The sequence below is a fragment of the Theobroma cacao genome, chromosome 4, assembly GCF_053813885.1.
Source record: "Theobroma cacao isolate CCN51 chromosome 4, ASM5381388v1, whole genome shotgun sequence".
NCBI classification, from domain to species: domain Eukaryota; kingdom Viridiplantae; phylum Streptophyta; class Magnoliopsida; order Malvales; family Malvaceae; genus Theobroma; species Theobroma cacao.
The window spans coordinates 27672049-27696097 of NC_142642.1; the positions used below are offsets into that span (position 1 = coordinate 27672049).

Genomic DNA, 24049 nt, shown 5'->3' on the forward strand with positions numbered 1-24049 from the left:
ATTCATGGTCAGCTTCCAGTTTTCAAAGCATCATACTTTTGATGTCTAAGGGTCCAGGAAATACAAAATTCAATGAAATAATAATCAAACACGCTTTCTTTCCTTGTTGCTTTACCGGCTACCACTATCTGAACATGAAGATTCTGTTCAATGAATTCTGCAGCAAACCCAATTTGCCGTTTCTCATTCCAACTATCAACTACAATGTTTTTATGACTGGATTATATGTGTGTATATCTATATATATATATATATATATATATATATAAAGTTCCTTTTTTTTAATAATAATAATAGAAGTAAATGTAGTAAATGTCCCAAATTTGTTAAGCACAAAGTTTATCTATTTTGACTCAAATCTGGAAATTAGACCAAACAATTATGTATATACATTAAAAAAAATGACACACCAACTGATGTTGCCACGTAAGCAAAAAGTAGGGTCCATCTGACATGGTAAAAATCAGAAAGGTAAGCTGTCACTATGTAGGCTCTTCCACCTACCCAACACCGAGAGAGTGGCCAAATTTGACCGCTTGGGAGACTGACGCTCTTAAATTTAGGACCCTTCGCTATATATATATATATATATATATATATATATATATATATATATATATATATTTGTTAAAACCCCAAGTACCCATTTGTCTATTTTCTTCAAAAACCCAGATCTTTGATTTCATTGCTGGGTTTTTTCGGTGTCTTTTTTTAGCAGAATCATAGAAAAAAGTGACTTTTTGAGGTTTGGGTTCTTTTTCTTATGTTGAATTTCAATAAAGTTTGAAAATATTTATTTGTTTGTTGCATCCCAGCATGTATTTATTTTCAAAATATTGGTTTTTTGTTGTTAATTATGAAAAGTAGTTGTCTTTCTGTATTTTACTTCAGAATTGCTGATCTGGGTTTGGTGGCTATCTTCCTGGTTGATTGATTTTTTTTTCTATTGTTAATTAGTTGTAGTTTTTATTAGTTTGTGCTTTAGATTTGTGTGAATCCAAAGTTTGAGTTGCTATTAAAAGTGGTTTAGATTTGGGATAGGCATGTATGATTTAAGAAGTCTCTGTTTCAATATTTTGTAGTCTGAGTTTGCAAAAAATGGAACCCTATTCTGGATGAAATGTTTTGTCAAATTTTTTCTTCAATTCTTTTGGTTGGACTGTTTCTAATTGCAAATAATCTGGTGATCTTAGAGAAGTTAGGGATAGCATATGATATACCTTTGATTATCCAAGGAGATTTTCGTTGATCCATTTGTTGAATCTGCTATAAGAGAGTATAGTTTTTCTTCTTAAAGTCTTTTTGGGCTTTTTCTTTTGACTCTTATAAATTGCCGGAACCTACCTTTCCTTTTATGTCAATATAATTATTAGTTTTTGAATCTGTTAACTTTAGAGGTAACTATGACACAATCATTTTTTTTTTGGTTGTTTAATCCGTGTTATTTGTAAAACAGTCAACTTTGTATGTACGAGATCTTAAAATGTTAACCAAGTTGGTAAAATTTTATATATAAGTGTTCGTAGAAGATCCCAGTAGCTTAGTTGGTTAAGTTTTTGGTGATTTTATCATGGACCTGCTGTTGATTTCTGCCTTAAGAAGGGATGGGGAATTATGAGAATTGGGAGGTCTACCTTTGATCTGTAGCTCAACCTTTGGACCAAAAAAGATAAAAGGAGTTTTTATAATGTGAGGCTCACGTTTTATTGGTTAACCTTATCTTGAAGGTTTCAAAGATTCTGTGCAGATATGGTTATATTTAAGTTTTCGAGGACATCATCCAGAGTCATTGCTGGCTTATTAAAAAAAGAAAAATCTTAAAAGTTATTTTCTCACCTTAGATATTTCTTTCGTTGTTGTCAAATCTTTTTCCTTTTTTTTTTGGGCTAACTCACTAATGATGTCAAAATTGAACAGGGAGAAATATGGCTCCACCTACAAGAATAGGACTTGCTGGTTTGGCTGTTATGGGCCAAAATCTTGCACTTAACATTGCCGAGAAAGGCTTCCCCATTTCTGTTTATAACCGAACTACTTCTAAAGTTGATGAGACTGTTGAAAGAGCTAAACAGGAAGGAGATTTGCCTGTATTTGGTTTCCATGATCCTGAATCTTTTGTTCAGTCGATCCAAAAACCTCGAGTGATAATCATGCTTGTTAAGGCAGGGGCTCCCGTTGATCAAACCATTAAGACTCTCTCTAAGTACATGGAGAAAGGTGATTGTATCATAGATGGTGGCAACGAGTGGTATGAAAACACTGAGAGGCGGGCAAAAGCTATGGCTGAACTGGGTTTGTTATACCTTGGAATGGGAGTTTCAGGTGGTGAAGAAGGTGCACGAAATGGTCCCTCTTTGATGCCTGGAGGGTCATTTGAAGCTTACAAATACATCGAAGACATTCTTCTTAAGGTTGCAGCTCAAGTTCCAGATAGTGGCCCCTGTGTGACTTACATTGGCAAAGGAGGATCTGGTAATTTTGTCAAGATGGTTCATAATGGAATTGAATATGGTGATATGCAGCTGATTGCAGAGGCTTATGATGTGCTGAAATCTGTTGGAAAATTATCGAACAAAGAACTACACTGTGTTTTCTCAGAATGGAATAAGGGGGAGCTTTTGAGCTTCTTGATTGAAATCACTGCTGATATATTTGGAATTAAGGATGACAAGGGAGATGGTTATTTAGTTGATAAGGTTTTGGACAAAACTGGCATGAAGGGTACTGGTAAATGGACTGTACAGCAAGCAGCTGATTTGTCTGTTGCAGCTCCCACAATTGCAGCTTCTTTGGATTCAAGGTTCCTTAGTGGATTGAAGGAGGAAAGAGTTGAAGCTGCTAAAGTCTTCAAATCAGGAGGACTTGGTGATGTCTTGACTGAGCAAACTGTGGACAAGGCAAGATTAATTGATGATGTAAGGCAAGCTCTCTATGCATCCAAGATTTGCAGTTATGCTCAGGGCATGAATCTCATTCGTGAAAAAAGCATTGAGAAGGGTTGGGACTTGAAATTGGGGGAACTGGCTAGGATATGGAAGGGAGGTTGTATCATCCGAGCTATTTTTCTGGACAGAATCAAGAAGGCTTATGATAGAAACCCTGACCTTGCAAACCTTCTTGTTGATCCAGAGTTTGCAAAGGAAATCATTGACAGACAATCTGCTTGGAGAAGAGTTGTTTGCCTTGCTATAAACTCAGGTATTAGCACTCCTGGCATGTCATCCAGTCTTGCTTATTTTGACACCTATAGGAGGGAACGAGTACCAGCTAATATGGTTCAAGCTCAACGAGATTATTTTGGTGCCCATACTTATGAAAGGATTGATATGGAGGGTTCTTTCCACACTGAATGGTTCAAGATTGCCAAACAGCTAAAAAATTGAGTCTACTCCAGCTTGTACTCTTCAGGACTCCCAATAAGTATAATAACGTCTGCTCTGGCCTCTATGCTAGACAGAGCTACACCATGATTATTTCTTTGAAATTTATCTTAAACCTCATTTCTCGAATCCAGCTGCGAATTTAGACTGTCTTTCTGTGTTAGAGTGCTGCTGCTTTTAGTTTGTCTTTCGATGTGGGTATGAATCAAGTCTGTGGCCCCATTTTTGGCTTTAATGTGATATTTCACCCAATGTGAGTCACTGTTGGTAATCAGATGTCCGAACCTAAAGTTATAAGAGAAGGTTAATTTTTGTTTTTCTTGATTGACTTTTGTTCTGTTTTCTTTATTGATTTGTCTAATTTTACTGTCGGATATCAATGCATCCTTGGGTTAAGGCACAGGGTCATTACTTATGCAGAATATTGCATAGTTTCATTCTCGAACTCTCCAGCTATCAAATATCTTCTGAAACTTAAAATCAAAAGTTTCAGTAAATGAAACAGTCAAACCATTCCATACTAAACTATTCGCATGGTGCAATGGGCATTTTGTCTCATCTAATCTTAGTATACCAGTTTACTTGCTGCAGACACCATTTTATAAATTAGTCATATTTTATTGTCATTTTTATTTTTAGTATTTATCTAGGCATTGGTATGTGTCCGGTCCAACTTAAGGCTTAGTCTTTAAGAGCACTTTGGGCCTTATAGTTCAGTAAACAAAGGAAAGTCCAATGCTCAAGCCGTAAACAAGTTTATCAAAGATAATTAGGACTAAAAAGGATCAAAGCACAAACACAGCTAAAACAAGATTAAGACAAACTCAACGGAAGAACAATATGGAAAAATAAAAGGAAACAAATAATTAGAGAAAAAGAAGAATAAAAAACAAATGAACAGTGGCTAGCTTTGCATGGCAACAAAGCCATGTCCAGCTAGCCTTGCGCAACTATCAGTGCGCTCGGATACCCTGCCAAGCACGATATTCTCATGCTTGGTCGGGTGAATCAGCAAGGTGAGGTGGCTGTACGGCTCCACACCCCGCTCCTCTCTACCATGAGGCAGAGCCAATCGTGGGTGTAAAAGCCCATGATCTCCAAAACAAAAAGGGCATTTTGGAGAAGCTGAAACCCTAGAAAAAAAAAATTAAGAAACCCTAACAAAAAAAAAAACCTAGTTTTTTCGACCAACCAATATTATATCCAAAAATCATTAAATAAACAAAAAAAAAACGAAAGGAAAAAGAAAAAAAATGAAAGAAGAACAAATAGAGTTATGGAAGATGGATGAGATTATTTTTTGGTCATAATACCCATCAAGTCTCTATACTTATTTTATTTGATTTAATCATTGTACTTAAAATTGAAACAATTTAGTGTTTTAATTTTGAGAATTGTTTCAATTTAGTTCTTCCACTTAACGGTATTTAATTTTACCGTTAAAAAAGATGGGGTCAGTGTTGACGTGAAATATTTTTATGACATGGTACTAGCATGATGACATGGTAATGCCATATGGCATCAATGTGATGACGTGATAGTGCCACGTGGTAGCAACATGCTGACATGTCGGTGCCACGTGGCAATATTGAAGTGACAAATCAAGAAAAAAATTTAAAAAAAAATTTGTGTTACGTAATAGGGACTAAATTGAATAAAAATGTATATTACAGGAACTAAATTAAACAACATTGAGCTTTTGAGGGATTAAATTAAAAAAAATATTTGAAAAATATAAATCTTTAAGTAGATAATACGTATACTTATTAATAAGTCAAATATTTAAGTATAAAAGGTTTATGATGTTAATAAATATATATAAATTTTTTTTACTAGATCATTTGATTCCATAAGAGGTACATTAATTTATCTATTTTACTAAAATTAAGTTTGAATTCCCCATTTATAAAAAAAATTTAATATTTTATCTTGAATATATACTTATAGAAGGACAACATCGTCATTTACAAAAACCTTAAAAACGCTTAGAAATAGGGTTTCATTTTCGCAATTATAAAAGGCAATAGCTACTTTTCTCCTTGGCCACCCCTCAGTCTTCCTCTTTGTTCTTTGTTTTTCTCATTAATTGTTTAATTAATAGATTAATTGCTACGAACTTAGGGCAATGATGACAAATTTACATTTTTGGATGCTAATTTGGATTTTTTCTTAAATTCTTTTAATTTAAAGACCAAACAGCTCCTTAATGAGAAAATTGGTATGTGTCTGAGTCTCATTGCTCTTGATTTTCGTTTTTTTTTTTTGTTTTTCTTTAAAAAAAATAAAAAAGGGAGATATGGAGTTAACGATGATTATAAAAAAAATTTCTTGTTCTAACTTGGTCAATTTGGATATGACAGACCTCTTATTACACCCATAGAATTTGAGCTACTCCACCTTTTCAATTTTTTTTTTATGTTTTTATTTTGTTTAATATTTCAGGTTATATTTTTAGGTTGAAATTTTTTAGATTAAAGACTGCATTTATGACTCATAAAGTTAAATATAATTGTAAATTTTTGTACCATTTTATTTTGTTTTTAAATTTTTTTTGTAGATCCAAATTAATAATTTAAATTTAATTTTAATAAAATTTATATTGTGGTTTTTGAACTTAAATAAAATCATTTAATAAGATACTTTGAGTAAATTTAAATAAAAGGTAAATTAGTTAAGGGTTGAATAATTCTGAAAGAATGAGTATTTGTAAATTGTGAAAGTTGTAACTAAAGCAACCTATATTTGCTAAGTTGAGTTCAGCTCAAGTTAAAAACTAAGTCAAATTTAGAATATAAATTTCAATTTTTTTAAAAAGGATAAATTTCAAATTTTTATACTATTATAAATAGAAAAAAAATTTATTTTGCCTTTTTATATTATTTTATTCCAACATAATGCAAGTTATTCCTCTAAATTTAGCTTTTAGAGTTTTTTTTATATAAGGGGAATTCAAATTTAATTTTTGCAAAGAAGATAAATTAATATACATATTCTGGAATCAAATAATCAAGTAAGAAAAAAAAAAAAATATATATATATATATATATATATTAACATCATACATCTTTTACACTCAAATATTTGACTTATTAATAAACATATGCATCATCTACTTAAAAATTTATATTTTTCAAATATTTTTTTGAATTTAGTTCCTTAACACCTCAATTTTGTTCAATTTAGTCTCTATACTATAAATTTTTGTTCAATTTAATCTCTATAACATGGCACAAATTTTTTTTGATAAATTTTTTTCTTGATCTGCCATGTGGCATCGACACATTAGCATGTCAATGCCACATCAGCATTGTAACATTATCATATTTGTCACGACCCGGAACTCCCATCGGGCCCGTGACAACCGCCGCGACATCTCGATGGGCACTCATTACCCCGAATGCCGATCGGAACCCCGCAAGGCTTAGCATCAGCTTTCACATCTCCCCGGTGAGCGACAGTTATTAAATCTTGCATTTCAAGAAATCATAAGTCGTTTCCAAATCAAAATTATAAAATATTATTTTCTAGCTCACAGGGGCATTTTCGTCATTTTTCTTCGATAATACTGAAACTCACTAAAAATATGGTGTAAAAGCTAAATATGTTCATACATATTTTAAATCAGATAACTAAAGTATAAAATTACTTTTACAATGACACGTGGGCCCCCAACTAACCAATAAGATGCGAGTTTGTGAATCTATAATTTTGACAATGCAAGGCTAACTGAAGTCCTTGATGCAATCAGCTATCTACCGACTATCCCGAACCTGAAATGTGGGGAATTGAGGGTGGTGAGATTATAAAATCCCAGTGAGTAAACAGACACCATCTAAACTATCTAAAGGCGAGTAAAGAGAGACAATTAAAAATAATTCATTTCAACAAAATTTTCACATCATTGATATTCATTTCAACCAACTAATCAATATGGCTCGTGAATTACTCAAAACTTGGCTCATGCCAAATCCTGTACTCGGTGACACCTGGACCAGGGGTATCTAACCGAGCCCGCCAAGGCTGTTAAAAATTCATATTTCGCATAAATCATATTTTTATTTTGAAAGATAGCCGTTCCTTGGCGTTGGCTGAGTCTCACTCTCACGCGGTGGTCCACGTGAAGTGCACTAAAAAAGCCCACCTCAGGAGATACCCTATGCGCCTCTACAACCGAGGTGAGAATATAAAGGAGTTTACTGTGCCCCTCTAATAGGCTGACCTACGGAACCCCCCACCACTGCAATAGCTAATCTTTTATCTACCACCTGATTTATAAAATCTTTTTTTGCATGACATGACAATTTATCGCAACCTAGCCTCTCAAGGCTAAATACACAGTACAAATAATTCTAACACCAAAATCAGTTTAGCCATTCATGCTTATTTATTGTCATAAGCCATTCAATTTAAAACCATAAATTTACAACACAAGCAGGCAGTTTTCGATTACTCTATTTTCAAAACCAGTATTCGATTTTCCAGAAAATTTATAAAATCATTTTATAAAATCACAATTTCTCTTAAAATATAGCAATTTACCATTTAAACGCATTTTCCATAAAATCACACAATTGTATAAAACTACTCTAGATAATTAAGACGATAATAAGTTTACTCACAATTTCTGAAAACTAAATTCGGGCACTCCAACTATTACTCCTCGAGTGCGATTTCTTTGCCCTTGCCAAAGGATTCGCCACCTTGACAAATTGTACAATTAAGAGGTTTACTACTTTGGTACTAAACCAAAATAAACTAATTTATACTACTAATGCATGATATGAAGTGCAAAATGTCTAAATTTTGCCTAAACGAGATGTTAGCCTATTTCGATCTTTTACCCGATAAATCGATATACGCGTCCGTTTAAACTCCAAATTAATTCTTTTTCAATTTCTATACCTCAATTGCACCCAAATTGACTTAATATTCCTTAGTGTGGTGCAAATTATCAGTCCCGATAGCAAATTACGAAAATACCCCTAGTGGGTAAAAATTTGTATTTTTGCTTCGAAAATTCCCATTATTTTTCTAGGCTCATAATTCATCATTATTCATCATAATTCCTCAAATAAACATCAAGATCAGCAGCCAATATTCCCCTAGAAAATTCAGCATAATGGGTTTCAATGGGAGAAAATTATTTCTCTAGCTTATTTTTGCTATATTTCAATATAACCTAACTAAAATCACTTAATTCAATTAAAATCAACCAAAACTCAAGTTCAAAACTCATCCATGGAGGTTTGGCCAGCATGGGTGTCCATACCCACTTTCTAATTTTGCATGGAAATGAGAAAAAAATGCATGGGTAGTGAAAATCACAAGGAAAATCAATGAAATTTACCTTTTTAATGCTTGATTTCTTGATTTCTCTTGATTTTCTCCAAATTTTTCAGCTAGGGTTCTTATTTCTTTTTCCCCTTTTTTCTCCTGGTTTGGACAGCTTGAAGAAGATGAGAATTCTGGAAATTTTGACCTTTTTAAAGGCTAAAATAATATAATATTATTTTTTTTTGTTTTATTAATTTCTTAAATTCTAGCCATCCATTTGTTTCCAAATTTTCACCATACACTTGTCCCACATATCCATAGCTTAGATAAAATTCTCAGACTTATCCAAAATCTTGGTGGAGTAATTTTTAAAATTTACACTTTTACCCCCGTAAAAGTCAAAAATTACATTTTTGCCCCAAAAACTGAAAAATTGCCCATAGACATATTTTTCATCCCTTATACTCATACCATTCTCCAATTTGTCAAATTTGATCTAAATTCTCTCAAAATCTCAAATTTTGTCCGTGGGTGGAAAAATTACGATTTTGCCCCTACACTCCAGAAATCACCGGAATTAAACTTTTTCACTACCAAACCCTCAAATTAAACTCCAATAAGTTTAATATAATCAATCTTAATCAAACGGGATTAAAAATTTTCATATTCGTCCTCATGTGGCAAATTACCATTTTGCCCCTAGAATACTTAAAGTTCGGATTAACTCCATATCGGACCTCAAACTCTGAATCTTCATTTTAAATCAACCAATGGGTTTTAGTTTTCTCAAATTCATCCTCGATTCTCTGTTTAAACTAGTTCAAGACTTATTTGACTAAACCGTACCATTAGGAGTAATATAGTCATTTAACTTGTTTTTCGGGGCAATTCAATATACAAACATGCTATCCAAAGCATGTGAATGATATATCACAAATAATTTAAGGTCGGGTGTTACAATATCAATGCCATGTGACATTACCACATCATCACGTTAACGCCACATGTCGATGCCATGTGACTAAAATGTGCCACATCATTTTTTTTAAAGGTAAAGTTGGATACCGTTAGGGTGAGGGACTAAATTGAAGCAATTTCAAAATCAAGGGACAAAATTGCTTTGATTTTGAGTATATGGACTAAATTGATCAAAATGCATGAGTACAATGACTTAGTGCATATTTTAATATTATTTTTTTTAGTTTCCAGGGTTTCGAAGGATTTTGCATTGGTTTAAGGGTGAGAAACGGGAAAGAAAAGGAAGGAGCTTGGCCATGTAACGGTGTTGGAGCGGTAGAGCAACCGTGGCTTGAGGGAGTAAGGTTTTCGGTTTGGACAGAAGAAGAAAGGGTCATTTGGGTAGGGAGAAAAAGTGAGGGAGAGAAATGAAGAGAAAGAAAAAGAGAGGTTTAAATACTTAAGGTTGAGAGGTTTGGGTACCAATCGAGTGCCAAAAATGGCACCGTTTCACCACTTGCGATACTAAGAGGCACTGAGACCCCCTCCTCTTATGCACAAAATGGTACAATTCTACTGAAGGGATTGCAGGCCACTGAAGCAAGACTCTTCATGTGTTTCCTCACGGCTTGGTTTTCTTTGGCCAATCAGGGCCCAAGCAAGGTATGGGCTTTTTTTTTTTTTTTTTTGAGTTGTTGTTATGGATTTGTGTTGTTGAAATTTTTGTGGATTTTTGTATGATTTTCTTAGAAATATAGAAATATAAACTTTATGAAATATGATAGGATAGAAGATAAAAATAGTTATTTTTATATATTAGATCTTAGGAAGATGGAAATAGTAAATTAGGGAAAAGGAAGACATACAAAAATAAAAGAAATAGTATATTTAGTTATATAAAATATGCTTAGGTAGACATAAAAAAATTAGCAAAAATAAAATGTTTTAGTTATATAGCATATGCTTAGGTAAACATAAAAATAGGATGGTTATTTTGAGTTGACTCGATGATGGAACTTCATCCGAGAAGGCGAAGAGTCACATTTTTTAGACAATTTTTCTAGGTGCAGAATTTGGTTAGGGTTTTCACTGAAACGTCAAGATAAACCCCTCAACTTTATATTCCAATACTTTGTTAATTCAAATAATTATCTTAATGGAAACAATAATTTAAGAGAATTAATTTATTAAATATTTTATATGAAATTAATTAATATGGTAACCAACAATTAATTCAAGTACTTATTTTAAATAAGAGACTTTTTTTTTTGCCAATTTGTTTACTGAATTAAAAGGCACTTTAATGGTTGAGGTCAATTTAAAAGAAAATATATAGTTAGAACAAAAAAAAAGGAGGTATTCAATTTAAGTCAAATATTTAGTATATAACCACAAGGTTTGAAATTAAATATTAAATTTATTTTGCATCATTTATGATTTTTCATTACACGCGATTGGATTATTTTGCCAATGGGTATAAAAACCCCAATGATGGGATTTTTTCGAGAAGCTTGTAGAAACGAGTTATCTCGGGAACTTCCCTAAGTAAGGAAAACGTTTTAGACTTCACCAATAGAAACGAGTTATCTCGGGAACTTCCCTAAGTAAGGAAAAATTTTTAGACTTCACCAAAGCGTTGGGATAGTCTATAAATGATTTTTTTTTATACAAGGTTTTTGTTTCCCATTATTTAAAATTGGAAAATCATATCATCATTTCATGAGTGCATCATATGCATTAAGAAGAAATTTGGTTTGTGGGTAATAATCTCCGATGATGGGATCTTCTTGGGGACCTTGTAGAGATAGGCTTCCTTAAGAAATTCCCTAGGTGAAAAGAAACTCTTAAACTTCATCAAAGAGTTGGGATAGTCTTAGAAAATTTCTCCAAGATGAAAATTTCATTCACGCACTGAAATAATAATAATAATAATAATAATGAATGAATGAATGAATGAATGAATGAATGAATGAAATAAATAAATAATGAAAATAAATTAGAAAAAAAAAGAAGGATAGGGAAAAATAAGACATGTAAAATTAAGAACAAAATAATGAATAATGATTAAGGGAACATAAGAATAAAATTAAAAGTTAAAGTTAAGATAACGTATAATTAAATGGTACCATTCGTGGAATGGATGTCATGGGGGTGCTAATCCTTCCCCGTGCATAACTGTACTCTTAAATTTAACTTTAAAATAATCGTACACTAGGTTGTTTTTTAGACGAACCTAAAATCAATTTAGGACTTTGGCGAATAGAACAAATCTAATAAGTGGTTGATCTCACCTTATAAAAAAGATTGGTGACGACTCTTAAAATTTTCACGTCACACGAAGTGATAGATTGGCCAGTCCATTGGGAACTTTGGAAGTCGAGCCAGTTAATAATCATAAGTTATCCTAAACCTTCATTAATTAATGATATTTTATTTCATTAACCTTATATAGCATTACTTTATTCACTTTTTATGATTACATGTTGTTTATTTGTTGTCATTTATTGATTTATTTGTTTTAATAAATATGGGATATTTAGGATAAAAGGGCATGAGATGAGTGATTAAAAGTTGGTCCATTCCTTCACACACATGGCACATTGCATTCATGTATAAGCTTTCTACTTGGGCTCTATCCTCATTAAGAGGGGGTTAAGTAGTTATGCTCTCGTGAGGTGATCACCACTACATGGGTTAGTGAAACACTCTCACTTAGATTGAATCTAGTTCGTTTGAAGCCTATAATGGGTGAGGACCAAGGTGCCTTGCTAGTCCAAGTGGGATGACAGTGAAGAACAATTTGGGAACCTTTAGGTTTGAGTGAAATTGAACTCAGCATATAGAAAGCCATAAGGAGCCATCCCATAGGTAAAGCCATACCAACCTTGGCATGAAGAGTACACCTTAATTTAGGACAAATGAAGGAACAATTTTATCCTAGAAATCTCTTTTTTGATTAAAAAAAAAATAACACATGTCAAAGTGACTTTTTTGAAAAGAAACAAAACAAAAAAATGTATTTTCTTTTCTTTCTTTTTCTGTCTTATTAAAAAAAGGGAGAGGAACAAGATTTTTGAAGATTTTTCTCTTTACTTTTACTTTCAAAATTTCAAAAGAATAGTTTTCTCTTTGTTCTTCTAAAAAAAAGATAAACATGAAAAAGAGAGATAATTCTTTTCTTTCTTTCGTGAAAGAAAAAAACAAAAAAAATATAGAGAAAGGCAAACAAAAAAAGAACGGTCTTTTCTTCGAGTGAGGTCTTTTCAAAAAAAGAAAAAAAAAGTCTTTAGTTCCTTTTGTCAATAAAAATGAGAGTAAAAAGAGAGAAATACTTTCTCTCTTATAAAAAATAAATGAGGAAGAAAAAAGAGAAAATGATGTTTCTTGTGTCCCTTCCTTTCTTTGAAAAGAAACAAAAAGAAAAAGAAGAAAAAGGGTTTTCATTTAGGCAACAGGAAAAGAGAAAATAATTTTTTTTTATTTCTTCCATTTTCTTCAAAAACAACAAAAAGAGAGGGATTTTAGTTTTAAATAAAATTTTCTACTTCTCATTATACATGATTTTCAGTAATGTGGTCTTCCATTTCACTTCATATCATCCATACATCAAGGCACCATAGCATTTCATGCATAATATATATATATATATATATATATATATATATATATCATTTTCATCTACATGAAATCCTCTCATGTTAATTCTAATATAGAAGAAACCTATAGTGTTGTTAGCTTTGTAGGAAAGGGAATAAATCCATTTTTTGAAAAAAAATTCAAATTTTTGTAAAGTCTTGATTTTCTTTCCTAATTTATTTTGGTTTGGGCCAAAAGGATTGAAAGATATGGAACATCAGTTGAAAGTAAGGATAAGTGCACTAGAATGCAATTAGGAAGAATTTGCACCCAACTTTAGAAAGATGAGGGGACATTTTGTCAAATTGATGGAAATGGTTGAACATCTCAATAAAGCCAATGGAATTCATCCTTAATAATTCCCATCACCTCAGACTAAACCATTCCTCAAGCAACCATGAATGAAAGCCTATTTGTCGTTGATAAGTCCAACACTTTACTTAGTGGGCCAAGTAGAAATCAAGGTTTGGAAAAAGTCATGAGAGGGATGGATGAGTTAAATACATAAATGATTGAACTAAAAAGCTTCATGACCAAGATGGGTTCCTTGGGTCTTGCTTAACCTCCTAATAGTGATTGGCAATCAAGCACATACCTTAAATCTACCACTTTTTGATCAACTTTTCAACCCATGAACATTGGTTTGCATCCATGTTTGTAGCCCTGCCCAAGCACCTTTCAATTGCTTTTTCAACAAGCTCCTCAAACCTAGCTATGCGCACCATCGTCAACTGCCACTACTTCTAGTTAGGGCATCACAAAAAAACAATCCAATAAGAAAAAATAGTTTGACCACATTCCAGTTACCTACAGAGAACTATTTCACCAATTGATTCATGATCATCTCATTGCCGTTGTACCTTTGGAACCCTTACGACCTCCATACCTGAAGTCGTACAATCTAAACACGAGATGTGATTATCATGGCGAAGCTACTGGAGATCCAATTGAAGATTGTGATGCTTTTAAGTATCGAGTGCAAACATTAATAGATGTTGCTAGAAAAGTTAGCTCAATGAAAATATTAAAGAAGGAGCGAATTGGATTTAAAAAAATGTTTTGAACTTGAGAAACTAGAAAACACTATTGTAGTCGACTATAAAAAGTTTCTAGTAGACTATGCTTGTGAAGAACTTGTTTTAAAGCAATTTGAAAACCTTGTAGTCGACTATACTAGTTTTATAGTTGACCATTGATTACTAGAGTCGTTTTCAAAGGACGCAAAAAGAGTTTCAAAGAGAGTTATGATGCATGTGTAAATCTTTTACAAAACTACTCAATCAAATGCTAGCAAATGATTATTTTTGAAATGCTCTAAATGTTTTTCAACTACAAATCAAATAAGTGTAATACAAGAAAAATATTTCCAAAAGTAAAAGTGCATTAATGACAAAGAATGACTCAATAAAGGATCAAAAATAAGATATTAAGAATATGAAACAAATCAAGCACTTTATGAAATGGGTTTTCTTGAAATGAAGTATAGCCAAACAAGGCAATGATAAAATGAAGACATTAGGTAAACATAAAAATAGGACGGTTATTTTGAGTTAACCAGATGATGGAACTTCACCTGAGAAGGCGAAGAGTCACATTTTCGAGACAATTTTCCTAGATGCAATATTTGGTTGGGGTTTTTGCTGAAGCCTCAAGGTAAACCTTAACTTTATATCCCAACACTTTGTTAATTCAAATAATTATCTTAATGGGAACAATAATCTAAGAGAATTAATTTAATATTAAATATTTTATATAAAATTATTTAGGGTAAAATACTCTTAGCTCCTTGAGTTTTAATCGAAATTCTAAACAGATCCATTAATTTGCAAAATAGACACTCCGTCTCAAAAAAAAATCTTTCGCTGGGCACATAGGTCCCAGTTATTAGTTAACCATTAGTATTTCCATTAGTATAATGACGTGACAATATTGAAATGAAAATTTTCCCTTTATTAATTTTAAAAATTATTATATAATTTTTATTAATTAAAAAAATGAACATCGTCGATGTTCCCTAAGGGAAGGGAGCACCAAGATTTAGTGCATTCTCCTTCTCTCCCCCCGATTGGTGTTCCCCTTTCTTAAGGAGCTAGTACTTCCCTTTTTTGTTTTTTTCAAAAAAAATAAAATAATGATTTTTTAAATTAATAAAGAAAAGGCAAATTTTAATCCTTTCATCCTTCTCTGTTAACGCTGTGTACACTTTTGGGGTGGATGGGCTATGAATATTTTTTCAAAACAAGGTTTTTCAATTAAAACTTAGGGTTAGAAGGGTATTTTTCTTAATTATTTGATACAGTAATCAACAATATATTCAAGTACTTATTTTAAATAAAAGACTTTTTTTAAGTCAATTTGTTTACTCAATTAAAAGGTGGTTTAATGGTTGAGGTCAATTTAAAAGAAAAATATATAGTTAGAACACAAAAAAAATGGTATTCAATTAAAGTCAATCATTAAGTATATAACCATAAAGTTTGAAATTAAATATTACATTTATAAATGCATTTATTTTGCATCATTTATGATTTTGCATCACACGTGACTGAATTATTTTGCCAATGGGTATAAGAACCTCGATGATGGGAATTTCTTGAAAAGCTTGTAGAGACGAGTTATCTCGAGAACTTCCCTAGGTGAGGAAAAAATTATAGACTTCATAAAAGCATTGAGATGGTCTATGAATATTTTTTCAATACAAGGTTTTTGTTTACAATTATTTAAAATTGAAAAATCATATCATCATTTCATGGGTGCATCATATGTTTTAAGAAGAAATTTGGTTCGTGAGTGACAATATATATAGCATACAAATATAATGTTTGGATAGAAAATGGTGTATATAGTAAGGTCGAGTGAAAACTTGGCGAATCTTTTAACGAAAAGTCTTGCCAGAGATATTGTAAATAAGACCTTAAAGGGGATGAGGCTCAAGCTCTTAAATTGAAAGTCACCCATGGTGACTTAACTCAACGCTTAGTATAAAGTCAAGTCTTGAGTTTAATGAGACAAAGTACATAATTTGTATGTGGCTGCCAGTGTCACAAGGGGTTTTTTTTTTTTTGACCCGTGTGGCCTAGCCTTTGCCTTACCCAAAAACCCTTAGAAAGATTCGCAACCTTTTCATATAGACTAAGTTAGGATTGTTTATGTTAAGCACAATAACAATAAAGTGAGCTTTGGGAACAAGGGGAGAGTTTTATTGCATAAGAACTTAGTACAATAGTCATTAGTTACCAATAAAGGTGCTCAAGGGGATTATATAGGCCAAAGACCTATTAAAGCCGTTACAAGGCAGTGTTTAATGGCTAGGCAGCAATCTGAACCGAGGTGGGCTAGTTTAACGTGCCCCCAAGCTCCTCTCTAACAGCAAGTAATAGCTACCCTACACTCTATGGGCTAGCTAGTGATTCTTGCACAACTTACGGGCTAGCTGCCTCTCTACACACCCTAGCTGCACTCTAATATGCTCTTGTGTGTCATGCACCATCTGCACTCCAATTCCATGCTTAGGCTTCTCGTGTACTGCCTGCGCGCCACAATGCTACCTTGGCAGAAAATTTAAGTCTCAACCCACATTGGTCATCCACCATCAAGCCAGCTTACTTACTCTCAAGCTATAGTCCCTTGCCATTGGTTTGGAAAAAACCTTGGCCTCACCTAGTTGATCGAACAACTAAGAAATGTTGGGGATTAGGTAGCGATTCTTAATGGTTAGCTAATTCAATGCTCAGTAATCAATGCACAGGCATAGGGAGCCATCATGCTTCCATTAGAAGAGGATAGGCGCACCATAGGGTGCTTTGCTTAGCAGAATAAAGCCTACCTTAATCAACTTTGTGAGCTGTCAACTTAGTTCAACTACTTCAAAAGGTGCCAAGTGGTAAAGTGCCCTTGCTAGTGGCTATGCACCAGGGACAAGTTCGATCTTGTGGTCTACTCCCCACTTGCGTGGCAAGTAGCTTGGCAACTTAACTAGCATCACATCAATGTACTCGTCCAAAAACCTTACTACCTCACTCGACACAAGTGCTACCTGATTCGTCTCGCTTTCATTCATGGACAGTGTGGCTATGTAGGTCTCCTCACCCCTGCACACACCATCATAAAGTTGTATGGTGCTCAGTGTCTTGGTCGCAAGTTACTACTCGCACCTCATTGGCACCACGCGTTGACTTCAAGAGTCAAGTATCACAATGTAGTCTGAAAAAGGGACAACCAAGGCAATAATGCAATCAAGGAAATCCAAGCCAATAACAAAGTCATAATCATTAACAGGAATTACCTCAATGAATTCCTTACCTACTTATTCACCTAGCTGCATGCTCACATTGCTCACAGTGGCCAAGGTGGGGACTTCTGTGCTATTCACAGTCTTGATGTGTGAGGCCCTTACCATGGTGTCAAGCCCCAACATCTTGGCTGTGTTGACAAAAGCAAATAGATCACTCACACTAGTGTCGACCAAAGCATTTGGTTTCTTGCCCGCCACCATGATGTTTACGCACATCAAGCCTTTGGTGTAGCTCGACTTATGTTGTTTGAGCGCTACTAGCAACATGGTTCCCAGCCTCAAGGTTTCACCCCTCAGTTGTTCATCGCTATCCTTCTGTGCGATGGTAGAAAGTTTGCTCCTCTTGGGGCAATCTCGGACCTAGTGTGACCCCGTCACACAGAAAACACTTTTAAGGCTTTTTCCCTTTGTCCTACTTGGCCTTGCTACCTTGGTTAGTACCCCGCGAGCTAAACTGTCCGCTGGTGCTACTCCTCGGCACATGATTGGCAACAAATGGTAGAAAGTTTTCCCCTTGCCAATGTCCTTTTCAACCTTAGGTTTACGGAACTTAATTAGGGACTTTGTCGCGGCCATTGTAGCAATAATGTCTTGGACCCTGCGACGTTGAAGCTCTTACTTTTCCCACTGTCTTAGCCCATTAAAGAAGCAAAACAAAGCCTCCCACTCGCATAGGTCACTAATTTGCAGCATGAGCTCCATGAACTCCCTCACATATTCCAAACTCCTGCACGTTGCATCAAGCTCCTTAATATCCCGTATGCCTTATTTTGGGTATACTCAGGGTAGAACTAGGCCCTCAGCTCCCGTACGAAATCAGCCCATGTTAAGATGGTAGGTCCGTCGTGCCTCTTGTCACACCATCTATGCCATGGCAAACATGCCAAGTCAATAAGATACATTGAAGTCATGTTGATTTTTTTATGATCATCAGCAATGTTGGTGGCCAAAAGTATTACTCCATCCCCTAAAGAAAGTTGTCAATGTCTTGGGCACTCCATTGGCGCTTGAACTTTTTGATTTGGGAATGTCTACCTTGCTAGTCAACTACATGGTCAACAACCCTCCCTCAAAGAGTGCCTTGCATGCTTCGAACTTTTGCCTCTACTCGCTTATTTCGTGCCTTAGTTGCTTGGCCTTAGCCTCACGTATAGCATCATGCTAAGTTAATGCCTCGAGGGTCTAGTTGAAGGCAACCTGTAGCTCTTCTCGTAGCTCAAACTCTTGTTCTTCAAACTCGTCCATTCGAGCCTAACCAGCATTGCAATGATCAGCCAACTCTACCACACCCTTCTTTTGGCGAGTCAACCTAGTCTTCATCACTGAAAAGTGGTCTTTCAACAAGCACTTCTTTTTCACCCTACTCGAACATGCCTTTCTTACATCAAAGGTGGAAGCAACACCCTCGCTTATCACTCCATTTCTTATGTTTTTCATTACCGCTCTAATGCCAAGTATCACGGGGGTTTTCTCTTGACCCGTGCGGCCTAGCCTTTGCTTTACCCAAGAACCCTTAGAAAGACCAGCAGCCTTCTCTAATAGACTAAGTTAAGATTATTTATGGTAAGTGTAGACACCTACATTCATGGTTCTCAAATAAATAATAATAATAATAAGTAATAAATAAAATAAATTTGTTAAAAAAAAAAAGAAAGAGCAACGCATGCCTCTATAGTCAACCTTTAGGAAACAGCCCACACAGAGCATTCAGTGCTCCTTGGGCAGTCGAATTTGAGGTCACCTTAAGTTAATTTTCTTTAATTTGGAGGCCCTCATCTTTGAAATTATGCTTAGAAGAGCATGATTTCATCTTCTGATTGTCCAAAAACTTGGACAGTCGAGTTCTTTAAGAAATTTTAAAATTTTTGAATTTGTTGGGGTGGGCGGAGATTTTGAAGAAGGCCATATTTCATAAAAGGTGAGATTTCAAAAGAACCCAAAAAAAATCAACAGTTGATTTTTTTAAAAACCTGAGAAGTCCCTTTTTTTTTAAAAAAAAAAACCTTAGAACAAAAAAATCCTAGCTTCTACCAACCGACACAATAGCTAAAATAAAAAATACCAAAAACCAAAAATTACAAATATGCAAGGGAAGTAAAATGTGAAACCATGGATGTGGGAGAAAGGTTTGTGTTGTTGAAGTGGTTGTTCCAATTTAGAGTGGGGAGTTCAATAGTAAGAGAAGGAAGGAGAAAGTTTTTAGTGCCATCGATGGTGAAGGTGAGCAACAGTGGTGTCACATCCTAATCTTGGGCCATGACCAGCACATAGGCTCAATAGGCAGAGCCCATTACGCCTAAGCAAGCCTCTCTATGTAAACTTGTTCATTAGTCCATCTATCACCCTTCTTTCTTTGAGATCCATAATTCGTAATTTCCAATAATAATTTCTTCTAAAATAAATCATGACAACCAAGCATATACCATCCTCAAAAAAATGTTATCACTTGCCAACAATGACAACATTATTAATCAAATTAAACATACAATGTTTACAACAAATCTCACAATTCACATTAAAACAACCATGTACAGATGCAAAAGACCCTTGACTATCAACGGAGTGACTCTAGGTGTGGGCATTATCATTGAGTGTCATGATAAACCTACCAAAAGATGAGTATGAGGGAGCACCTTAACTTAGGATCCAACTACCTCCGAATCTGAAAACCAAAACATGAAGTTGAAAAGAATGAACATAAACCTAGTGCGTGAACATAAGAAGGGAACAAGCAAACAATACGAAATGTTTTATGTAACACGATACACTTATGTTAGGAATAATGCAATTTATATTTCAAAACCAAACTCGATGCTATGTTGTCCTTTAAATCATTTTGAAAACATTTAGGAATTCCAACCTTCAACATTCAATGCAATCACATTACATTTCTCCAACATCTCTATAGTATATGCAAACATGTGTATAAGTATTTATGAGTGCATATTATATATATATATATATATAGATATTTTCAAGCATGCATTAAAGACATCTAGCTCACTCTCAAAAATAGTCAACATGGTTCGATGCATACAACCACCGACCTTAACTCAGTTCATGTGCACTCTCACATCGCACATAGCTATTATCATCATGTGCACTCCCACACCGCACACGGTCGTCGTGTCATGAGCTCACCCAAACTGTATGCCACCATTACCATTAAGTGCACTCCTACACCGCACATACATGGTTATAAATGCCATTTGACAGTACCTCCTAAAGCATGGCATACATAACAATATGCAAACAAGAATTTTACATATTAATACCTTCCACATAGTTCATTATTTTTGGTCATATACATCGTTACACAATCCAACTTCCAAGGAAAACGATATTAACCATCATACCACTACTTACAACATCCCAAGATTCTCAATGTATCACACACCACAATTCAATTAGAAATTCAATATAATAATTCGAACACATGATTCATCACATTATACATTTTACAACATAAGGATATCACTCATCAAAGGCTTGTTCCTATGCATATTTTAAAAGAGTCAAATAAGAATATTCAAGTCCTTTATTCAAACACATTTGCATTTGTCCAAAACATTTTAAATGCAAGTTCACTCACTTGTTTTTGTTGATTTCTTTTTTTTTTTTCAACTCCAAATTTCAACTAGTGCTCCAAGTGGAAGTGGAGTCTCGTTGGAACCTATCACACACAATTAGCATCACAACTAACCTAATTCATGTGAATATAAATCCAAATGTTACTTCCATAATTAAACTTTACTAGTTCTTCCTAACTAGTTTTCCATTATCATTTGACTAGTCAACCTAATGGTAATTCTATTTTATAGAATTATTTTAGTCTAATTTTGTTATTAAATATTAGCTAAGTCCTTAATTTTCAATTATAATTTACTTATTTTTAGTTGTTTTTATAATTAGTTTATTTTTAAGTGAGTTATTTTAATTTTATGTTATTTCTTTTGATTTGGTTATTATTTATTTATTAGTTTTTATATTTTTCGTAAGAATTAAAAGAATTGGGCTTAATTTTGGAAAGTAAGGTATTGAAAGACCCGATAGTCTGCTTACATATGCTTCAATGTTTTAGCCATAGCTTGCCCTACAGAACTCCAAATGATGTGATTTTTGGACCATTGGAAAGCTAAGAGATAGAGCTACAACTTTCATGAGATTACTTTACCAGTTCTGCTTTGAAGATAGAGAAAATCATGTCAGAAAATTGTTGGACGTACTATAGCAGGAATGGAAATTTTTAAAGGCTGACAATTGATTTTTTGGGTCTCTCATTACACTTTTAAGCCCATTTAAATCATAGGTCAACTTAGGGAACTATAGGTTAAGTTTATTAGTATAAATAGGATATTTTTAAGAACATTAGGTTATACAACTTTTGGAGATTCAGGAAGCTAGAAGTTGAGGCTAAAACTTGGAGAGCAAAGCTGCAAATATTTGTTTTGTTTTCTTCCTTAGCTTTTACTTTTCTTGTTACTTTCAATGGTTGAATTTTATATAATGTTATTTGTTTTTGCAATCATGAGTAGCTAATTTTCTTTTTCTAGGATTGCAACTGAACTCACATGTAATCTACATTTTAAATCTCTTTCTTACTTACCTTTAATGGGATTTGATTGTTTATTCCAATTTGTTCTTCATGCTCTTACTTGCTTGACCACCAATTAAATTGATTTAGGAACCTAAACAAACTTGGGAAAGGGAGTTTAGTGTAGACTAAAATTCGGATAGTATATGATCATATTAATTGATTGGCGTACAGGATAGGGATATACCTATAGGACATATACAGCCAAATTAGAGCATGAACTTAATGAATCTGTTTTAATTTCAATTCACATAAGGATATAGTGTTTTAGTTAAAATAGATATTTTTATAAGATGAGTCGAGAGACCTTTATAAATAATTTAAGACTTTAGGTTAACAATTAAACCCATTGAAATAAGTTAAGGAAGAGAGGTAAGATTAGATGAAGTGTGAGGGATATTGTAATCCTAGACTTGTTAGGTTTGATATTTACTCAAGTTATTATTATTTTGATTTTTCTTAGTTTAAATTTTGGTTAAGTATTTTTAGTTAGTTAATTTAGTTATTTGATATTGATTGTTTAGATAAGATTAAATTGTTTTAATTTTAGTACTTAGTAAAATTTTAGATCAATTTTCTGCGAGATTAATACTCTATTGCTTATATACTATCTATTCAATATGTATACTTGTGTAGCAGAATTTTAACTGACAAATTTTTGGCGCCGTTGCCGAGGACTTGTTTCTAGAATTTATACTAATACTAATACCAAGCAATTTAATCTTACTTCAAATTTTATTTTTCTTGTTTTAATGTTAGATTTTGTTTACTTGTAGATATCTTTGGTCATTCTATGCAAAGAAAAAACAACTTGAATCTTGTTCTTTTTGATTCTGAGATAGAAAGAACTTTTAGAAGATGTCGAAGGGAGAATTCGCAAGTTGCAGATTTAAATCAAACAACGGCTGAGGATAACAATAACAATAGCAATAATGCCTTTAATTTTATTTCAGAAGCAAATAGAGCACTGTAGGATTATGTTGTTTCTCTTATGCAAGGTTTGCACCAAAGCATTAAGAGACCTTCCATCAATGCAAATAATTTCAAAATTAAACCAGCTTACATTCAGATGATTCAGTCTTCAGTCTAGTTTGGTGGGTTACCTAGTGATAATCTTAATTCTCATTTCGTAAATTTCTTGGAGATTTGTGATACCTTTAAAGATAATGGAGTAACTGATGATGCTATTAGATTGAGACTATTTCTGTTTTCTCTGAGGGATAAAGCAAAGAGCTAGCCTAATTCACTGCCCAATGAGTCTATCACTACATAGGAAGACTTGGCACAAAAGTTTCTAACAAAATTTTTTCGACTGCCAAGATTGCAAAGATGAGGAACGATATCACCGCATTCACATAATATGATGGTGAGTCCTTGTATGAAGCTTGGGAGAAGTTTAAAGAACTACTTAGAAGATGTCTGCATCATGGGATTCTTGATTAGTTACAAGTTCAGACATTCTACAATGGGTTGGTTGGGTCAATCAAAACTACAATTGATGCTGCTATTAGTGGAGCATTAATGAGTAAGAATGATGCAGATGCTTATAATTTGTTAGAAGATATGGCCTCAAATAATTATCAATGGCCTTCAGAAAGGTTGGGTTCGAGAAAAGCTGTTGGAGCTTATGAAATTGATGCACTTGGCACCTTAACTGCTCAAGTAGCTGCACAAGTGGCTGCACTATCTAAGAAGTTTGACATACTAGGAGTCCATGCAGTTTAAAATTCATTTATAGTTTGTGAGATGTGTGGAGATGGCCATTCAAATGATCAATGTCCATACAATTCTAAATCAATCCAATTCATGGGGAACTTCAATAGACAGCAGAATAATCAATATTCCAATACTTATAATCCTAATTGGAGAAACCACCCTAACGTTTCATGGAACAACAATGCAGGGCTTTCCAAT

At 33.7% G+C, this 24049-nt stretch overlaps 1 protein-coding gene and 2 non-coding genes across 3 annotated transcripts; 2 read left to right on the forward strand and 1 right to left on the reverse strand.

Annotated features, from left to right (window-relative positions):
- Positions 1-607: 607 nt before the first annotated feature.
- LOC18601816 (6-phosphogluconate dehydrogenase, decarboxylating 1) lies at positions 608-3704 on the forward strand. The gene is made up of 2 exons (XM_007032886.3): positions 608-745; positions 1918-3704. The coding sequence occupies exon 2, from the start codon at positions 1926-1928 to the stop codon at positions 3381-3383; it is 1458 nt and encodes a 485-aa protein (XP_007032948.1). The 5' UTR covers positions 608-745; positions 1918-1925; the 3' UTR covers positions 3384-3704.
- Positions 3705-5679: 1975 nt separating this feature from the next.
- LOC148763224 (small nucleolar RNA snoR8a) lies at positions 5680-5772 on the forward strand. The gene has a single exon (XR_016026083.1). It is a non-coding gene; the product is annotated as a small nucleolar RNA snoR8a (small nucleolar RNA).
- A 17689-nt stretch (positions 5773-23461) lies between these two features.
- Positions 23462-23568, reverse strand: LOC148763225 (small nucleolar RNA R71). The gene has a single exon (XR_016026117.1). It is a non-coding gene; the product is annotated as a small nucleolar RNA R71 (small nucleolar RNA).
- Between the last annotated feature and the right edge of the window lie 481 nt (positions 23569-24049).